The sequence below is a fragment of the Chrysochloris asiatica genome, unplaced genomic scaffold (genome assembly GCF_000296735.1).
Source record: "Chrysochloris asiatica unplaced genomic scaffold, ChrAsi1.0 scaffold00292, whole genome shotgun sequence".
Taxonomy (NCBI): Eukaryota; Metazoa; Chordata; class Mammalia; order Afrosoricida; family Chrysochloridae; genus Chrysochloris; species Chrysochloris asiatica.
Window position 1 is genome coordinate 2925515 of NW_006408810.1, and position 8377 is coordinate 2933891.

At 48.3% G+C, this 8377-nt stretch overlaps 1 protein-coding gene across 1 annotated transcript; it reads left to right on the forward strand.

Moving 5' to 3' along the window:
• The first annotated feature begins 4545 nt into the window (after window positions 1-4545).
• On the forward strand, window positions 4546-7773 carry ZNF518B (zinc finger protein 518B). Its single transcript, XM_006874667.1, has one exon. It carries the CDS (start codon window positions 4546-4548, stop codon window positions 7771-7773), a length of 3228 nt encoding a protein of 1075 aa, XP_006874729.1.
• The last annotated feature ends 604 nt before the right edge of the window (window positions 7774-8377 follow it).

Below are 8377 nucleotides of genomic sequence, written 5' to 3' on the forward strand. Positions count from 1 at the left end.
TACTGAATATGTGTTTCTGGGAATCCTCCATTTCCTGGAAGAAAGAGTATTTTCTAGTCCTAAGAGGTTAAGTGCAGTTGTCTAAACCCAAAGCTTTGTGAGTACAGGAGGTAGATGAGCCCTGATCCAGATGTTGATAGTGTCTAACTGAGTTTCTGCTCAGCATCAGGCCCAGGCATGGTGTTTTAGCTACAGCGTCCATACGTACTCCTTCATCATGGGCTTATTGGACGGTACCTGGCTCCGAAGACCCACCTTCACAGGTGGTTGTACATGGACATGAACCAGATGGAAGCAGTTGTGTGTGAAAAGAAGAGGCGTTGAGGAGCCTGTGATTTTGGTGTGCCGGTTGCAGCCTAGATGTGTTCATGTTTATATCAGCACCAAAGTCATCCACCCTAGTTCTATGCCTCTGCCTCAGCTTGTGTTAGCTGAGACTTTCTTCCCATAACTGGCCACACAGGTTGCAAAGTCCAAAGAGAATGTAATCTACTTATTCTGAAGAAGCCTGACACCTGTTTTACTTGGACTGAGCGAAGTACCAATGTGGTAATATGGCATCGTTTTGAGAATGGTGTGGAAGCCCAAGAAGACACGGTCAAACACATGTTGTAATTTGGTCATGATCTAAACCCCGTCATCTTGGTTAAACTGTAGCTGCTGATGACCATCACACTTCATGGGGGCGCTTGCCCCACGGAGTCTCAGTTCACTTCTGGTAGGGCTCTGCATTTGGTGCTCTGGGGACTTCCTTCTTTTACAATGTTTCCTCTCTACTTCCTGTTCCCAGCATGGACTGTGCTTTTCCAAACTGAAGGTCACAATCGTCCAGCCCAAGCCATCCTAGATGGTGAGTCTTGAGTTAAAAGGCATGATACCCCTGCAAACTTTAAAAGAACTTGGAAAGAAAATGGCAAACTGGCCCATGATGATTGTAGAAGAGGCTGGAAAAGTGCCGGTGTGCAAATGGAGTCCTAGCATGGGTGATTCTTCAGTAGAGGAATTTTTTCACATGTTTTGTTGTAGGACGTCTTCAGATTCGTGCGTAGGATGAGATGTTGCAGCACTTGGTAAGCAAATGGTGCCAGGTCAAGTAGTAATCTCATGAAGGAGTCTCTTCCTTCTAGTTGTTAGGTATCATCGAGTTAATTCTGACTTACAGCAGCCCTATGCACAACAGAAGGAAACACGGCCTGCCCTACACTGTCCTCAACAATTGTTACGCTTCAGCCCGTCGCCTCTGCCACTGTGCCAGTCCATCTTATTGAAGGTCTACCTCATTTGTTTGCTGACTCTCTAATTTAGCGTGGTATCCTTTCCCAGGGACTGGTTCCTCTTGATAACATGTCCGAAGTATGAGAAACGAAGTCTCGTCATCCTGGCTTCTAAGGAGCATTCTGATTATACTTCTTCCAACACAGACCTGTTTGTTCTTTTGGCTGTCCATGGCACCATCAGTTTAACATCATAACCCAAATGCATCAATTCTTCTGCACTCTTTCTTTTCATTGTCCAACTTTCACATGCATAGGAAGTGATTGAAAATACTATGGTCTGTGTCAGGTGCACAAAATTGACATCTTTGCTCTTGAACACAATAAAGAGGTCTTGTGCAGCAATATACTGCCTAATGCAATACATTGTTTGATATTTTGACTGCTACATATGTGAGTGTTGATTGTGGATCTAAGCAAAGTGAAGTCTTTGACAACTTCAGTCTTTTTTTCATTTATCATGATATTATTTATTGGTCTGTGAGCATGTCATTTCCTTTACATTTAGGTGGAATCCACACTAAAGGCTGTAGTCTGTGATCTTCATCAATAAATATTTTAAGTCCTTTGTGCTTCCAGCAAACGAGGTTGTATCATCTGCATTTCACAGGTTGTTAATGAGTGTTTGTTTTCCTCCAATCCTGATGCCACGTTGTTCTTCATGTTTCTCAGATTGTTTGCTCAGCATACAGACTAACTATGGTGAAAGAGTACAACCCTGGCGCACACCTTTCCTGATTTTAAACCATTCGTTATCCCCGTGTTCATTCTAAAGACTGCCTCTTGGTCTATGTACAGATCCTCATGAGCACAGTTACGTGTACTGGAATAACCATTCTTCACAATGTCATCCATAGCTTATCGTGATCCACACAGTCAGAAGCGTATGCATAGTCTATAATACACAAGTAGACATTTTTCTGGTCTCTGTAGTCCTTGGGCCCTTGTTGCAGCCAGCCGTGGCGGCTTCTGGTTCAGCAGCAAACCACCTCGAACTACCTACATGAGCATGCTGATGAGACTTGCCCTCCAAACTTGGGATGAAAGTCTGATTTCAAGGTTGGACGAACCACCCCTTTGTTGTGTAGCTGAGCAAGTTGATGAAGCACCGGGGGTTTTCCTGGGCTCACTTCCGTCTCCCTTCACTGAAGTCAGTCCGCAAACCTGAAAGAATGGTAGAAATGGAAGACAGGGCCACTACCTATGTACATACCTGAAGTACCGGGGAGAGGAAGTGTCTTTCCTCTGCCCTGCTGGTCTGCTCTTCCATCTGCGGTACCCTGCCTGTGCCCTCTACAGCGTCAGTCTCCTTGTGGAGGTGGGTGTTTGGATGCTGAGGGGATAGCGCGTCTCACATCCCAGAGACCTCTTCCTGGTTCACTGCACCCTTACAGTGGGTGCTACATGGTGGGAGTTGCTCTTCAACAGAAGTAACTGTTCTACACACATGAAACAGGAAAAGGCGGCCCTGCCCCAAATGAAGGAAACAGGAAAAGGCGGCCCTGCCCCAAATGAAGAAAACATGAAGGCCTACCATCGATCAGGAATCCTGGCGTGGCGCTGTACAATGAGCACTGGACCGCAAGGTGGCAGTTCAAATCCACGAGCTGCTCCTTGGAAACCCTATACAGAATCACTATGAGTCAAACTGACTTGATGGCACCTAACAACAGCCATCAATTATGAGTCCTGGGTGTGGCGTTGTGGGATAAGCACTGGATTGCTAACTACAAGTTGCTTTGTGCAAGAAATGGGAAGCTTTCTGCTCCCATAAAGATAGACAGCCTCAGAATGCCAGTACAGAGTCGCTAGGAGTCGGAGCCGACTGGAAAACACAGCAAGAGCAACAACCTAACTCAAGTCATCCTGTCATCTCTGCCTTTGGAGATACGGTGCTGTGATTCTCCTCTTCACACCAGCTGGAGACCTGTTGAAATACAAGTTAAGCTGCTTCCCCAGAAGGCACCATCCTGAGTTCTAGATCCTTCCATGACCATCTCTGCCCTGGCCACAGAGCCTCCTCACCAGACCTCTGTTTCCCTCTGCTTAAGATACCCTTTCCCTTGGCTCCCTCCCCAGCCTCTCCCCAGCTCACCACACAAATAGCTACTTACTGCCAGGCCTGGCCTTCACCACCCCGCCTGGCCTGTCAGCCTCCCACACACTCCCTTTCCCCCTGGCCTAACTTTGTACCACCTTTCCCCACCAATTGCCACTGCTTAGCAAATGTGTATCCTGTCTACCCCCCTTAGGGTCTGTGCACATCACAGGGGTGCAGGGAGCAGGGATCGGTTACCTTTCATTTCGGCCTCAACAGCAGCTCTTGCCCTAGTGCCTGGCACACAACAGAGAAATGATGATGTGCTGGAGGAGGACGAGGAGTGAGTGGTGATTTGGCCGCCTGGCCTGATGTTGCCAGTATTCCTGACTCCACAGTAAAAAGCAGATGGATGTAAACGCCAGGGAGCTGGGATCCACACAGATCCCAAATGCTGATGTAGAAGCGAACATGAAGCCCTGGTCTTTACCACCTGTGAATCCACAGTGACGTATTTCCTGTATATGGCTGTTATGTTGTTAAATGCCATCGAGTCGGCTCTGACTCAGCAACCCTCAGCTGAGTTTCTGAGGAGCAACTGGTGGGTTTGGACTGCTGATCGTTTCAGTGAGTAGTCCAGTGCTTATCCTACAGCCCCACCCGAGGACTCCATGCTACATGGTTAGTGAGGTGAATATGCAGATATTGAAATTGCTGGCATGTGCACACGAACACCAAAGCAGAACCTTTGCTAGGCAAAGGTGACTCCGTGAGCTTGCTGTGATACCCTCCTCCCTCCAAGCCCAAGCTCCAGCATATCTGTTCATGGTTGGTCTGAAGTGGTGGTTTTTAGGGTGCTTGAGTTTGAAAACATTTTCTCTTAAGACTTGTTGTTTGCTGTCCACGTGCATCTTGGATAACCTGTTGAGATGTAGTCCAAAATTTCCTAGGCCGTTAAAATCTAGACAGTTCAGGAATCGTTTGGCTAAACCTAAAGTTCACAGACAAATCATTCATTATGATTTTTCTTTTCCCCTTCAGTGTTGCCTGGAATATCAGAGAATTGGAAGTGAAGGTATTTGGTGATCACCCACCGACTGTGGCAATGGATCCAAAAAGACCATGAACTATGTTCCCAGGAAGCAGCTACTTCAACAAAATGCGTGGAAGGATGCCACCTAAGACCCATATCATGTGAAGTTTGTTTCCAGTTTCAGTGAACTCTCTCCAGAAATGCAGATAAAGAAGATGACAGATATAGGGCAGCAGCTGTATGTTCCACAAGTGAATGACAGACAGAGCTCCTTGACCATGTCACCCACGCATCCTGATGCCGGTAGCGTCGTGCGGCCACATAGACAAGAGGCCCCTGCCCTGTTGTATGATGGCCCAGCGAGGGATGTCATGATGACCACTGCTATGTGTGTGAAGTGCACAAGTGTCTGCAGAGTACCCCTTCAGGACTTCCTCAAGGGGACCGGACAAAGCCCAAACAAAGACCACTATGTCTGTTTCAAATGCAGCCTTGGTGTGCCCCCTGCCCATTTCCATTTTGTGGACAACCATGCTGGCTCTCCTCAAGTAGGAAACATCGCCGACGCCATCTCCAGCTCGATCAGTAATAATAAATTTAAGGTCCGGAACTTCAAGCCTGGCAAATACTACTGCGACAAATGCCGGTTTTCCACCAAGGACCCGCTGCAGTACAAAAAGCACACGCTTCAACACGAAGAGATCAAGTTCATTTGCTCTCACTGCAGCTACATTTCCTACACGAAAGGCGAGTTCCAGAGGCACCTGGTGAAGCACACGGGCATATTCCCTTACCGCTGCGAGTATTGTGACTACGGTGCTATTAGGAACGACTATATCGTCAAACACCGGAGGAGGGTGCATGAGAAGACTGGTGGGAAACAGTCCCCCAAAGCCGTTGCCAAGTTGGAGCCGCCAAGCAGCAGCACACCCAAACCAATCCTGGAGCTTCTAAACACGTCCAACCAGAGGACTGCATTTCAAAACCAACTGTCGGATCAGCTTTCCAGGTTCTCTCTCCACGCACAGCAAGACCGAATGCAAAATATCATGTTGGTACCGGAGCCCAAAGAGTACCAAAAGGATGGCGTGTGTGTTCCAAATAAAGTGACCCTAGCGGAGCCGTGCGAAGGCGGTCTATTTGAGAACAAGAGCGTTGAGGTAGAGGTGTTGTCCCCAGCAAAAGAACCGGTCCAGCCAGGCATGCCATTGACGGTGGTGGCGCCATCCGAGCTGGTTGTCCCCGCCAACTGCTTAGCCCAATTGCTAGATGTGAAGGTTGTCAATGGAACACAGCAACTTGTTCTGAAACTCTTTCCTCTGGAAGAAAACAGTTGCCTCGAAGTTGGTGGGCATGATGGAGGCACCCCTGAGCTAGTGACAAAAGAGAAGTCTCCGAAGATACTAGAAAAAGCTGCAGCATCCGAACAAACAAAGCCACTGATGATGGAGGGGAATACGGGCGCGCCAGCAGGTCTCGATCGGCTTCAGTCTCCTGGGCACCAGCAACCTCCAAATGTGAAATGGGTCAAGCCGTACCATTTCCTCACGTCCAACTCTAGTGGGCAGCACCAGGGGGATTCCTTTCTCAGTTCAGATAGAGTTGAGGATTTGCAGGGGACAAACCATTTGTTTGCACAACGGACTGCTCCACCTCCTTGCATTGCCTTAAAGGGTCATTCCCTATCACCAACTGCGAAAACCAGTGTCCCATGTGGTCTCGGAACTGCATCAAGCCCTTTTTCATGTAAGGCAGCTGTGGCCTGCTCTGAAGATGGACGGAATTTACACAGTGGCCCCCAGTCACTGTTGCCCCTGACTGCACCACCGCCCGCAGCCTTTCCTTTCTGCAGAGAAAAAGGTTTGTTGCCCATAAGTGAAAATGGCTTGAAGTCTAGAAGTGAGATCAGTATTCCTTTAAAAATGGTTTCCTCCAGTAGAAAACTGAAAGACACCCAGATAGAGGCCGCTGCAAAGCCAGGCCAAGTCTCCTCTCAACACCATAGTGAATATTTACACATAAACCTAGCTGGAGAAGACGGACTCAGACCTCAGCAACCTGGGGGTAAGCCTGTGGAATTCCAGAATTCTGAAAGGGATAACGACTGCTTTGATGGCCCGGTCATCTCGTCAGTATTTTCTCTGAGCTCTGGATCTCAGAATGTCCCCGAAGGTATCAAGTGGAACAGTTCACCATCCAAAATAAAGTCCATTGAACTGTTACGCAGAAAGATAGCTCAGTTGATGGAGTCATGTGGCAAGCCGTCATCGTTGGCTGCTAACAACGCACACCGCCGTTGTGAAGGTCGGGCATCAAAGGTAACTTCGAAAGCAACCTTGGAAAGTATTCAAGAACTCGGCATGCCATTTACTGGCCCTGGATGTCCCACAGGTCCTCCCCAAAACTCTCAGGACAATGGGCAGCCGATTCGTCAACAGATACACCCACAGTTTGTGGATGGCCCTGAGGAGGAGACTGGGAGCAGGTTGACCAGGCAAACTCATGGTGCCGCTCCAGTGTTGATCCCCAAAGGCGCGGTGTTGCGGGTTCTTAATTCCTCTGAGGATGCGCACATCATCGAGGCCACGTGTGACACACCTGTCAGCATACCTTGCAGTGAAACACAGTTAAGAACACCGACTCCGTTCTGCCCTGTGAAACAGACTGACTTACAGATCTCGACAAATGAAAGCGGGCCAGTAGACATGTCCCAAAACCTGGAGATGTCACCTCAGCGGAAGCCAAAAAAAGACAGTACTGTGTGTAGCATCCTTCCCGGAAAAACCAGCCCCCCACCTGGGCAGCAAAGTGGCAGTGAGTGGAGTAAGCCAGGGAAGCTCCTTTCCAGAAGTCTTGCCATAAGTGGAAATAAAAGCAAACAAGTAAACTCATCCAAGAAGAACAAGAATATCCAGGCTGACTCCAGGCGCGGTCTCAAGGGTCCTTCCATTTTTCAGGTTGCACGGCAACTGCGCCTCATAGCAGCCAAACGAGACCAGCTGATCAAATGCCCCCGCCGGAACCAGCCGGTCATTGTATTGAACCATCCTGATGTGGATTCACTGGAAGTGACCAACGTCATGAAGGTAATAAACAAGTACAAAGGCAACGTCCTCAAGGTCGTCTTGTCTGAGAGGACTAGGTGTCAGCTCGGCTTCCGCCGGCACCAAGTGCGCCTCACCTACCAGAACGCGGAGGAAGCCAGTCAGATCAAAAGGCAGATGATGCTGAAGATGAAGCTGAAGAAAGTCCACAAAAATAACTACCAGGTGGTGGGCTCCCTGCCCACTGACTCCTCACAGTCCATCTTTAAGTGCTGGTTCTGTGGGCGGCTCTATGAAGACCAGGAAGAGTGGATGAGCCATGGCCAACGGCACTTGATAGAAGCCACTCGAGATTGGGATGTGCTTTCTTCTAAGGGTAAATAAGTTTTACAAAAGGGCCTTTGAAGCAAATTGTTTTCCCTGCTTTTAGTTTTTGCTGGTTTATTCTCCTTTTCCTTCCTCTCCCCCAACTCTTCAGGAGAGGTACAGATTGTGTAGGGGACGGAAGGCTGGTTAATTCTTGTCTCCCGTGTGAATGTTGAGAGGCAGGGGTCATCACCTGAGCTATGTATGTGACTGGGCCCCGGAATGTACACACGAGTACATGCATCTTTTGTTTTAAGAGAGCATGTGAGACTGAGCAAATTTTTTATAAGACCTCTCAGACCTATCTTTGGTTAACAATCCCTTTCCTAAGTTGATAGGATTCTTTCATCCTCCAAGGAGAGGGGCCAGTTCAGGATGTTTTACTCATGCTTTCATGTAATAGAATGTTAGTGGAGAATTAAACCTTTGTCTTTATGTCCACATCCATCTGCTCTGGTTTTGCTCTAACGCATGTCCTGGGTATTTCATACGCACAGAAGTGTTATCTTCTGCTTTGTTACCTAAGGTTCAAGAAGCAGTGGCCACTCTCTGAGCTCCCTCTCCTATCCTAGAATACTCCTAAGAATCCTGCATTGCACAGGAGTTGTGCCTTTGTCAGCCC

What these genes read in the sequence shown, in the direction of transcription:
- ZNF518B (XM_006874667.1), top strand. Translation starts at nt 4,546, where the DNA reads ATGCAGATAAAGAAGATGACAGATATAGGGCAGCAGCTGTATGTTCCA.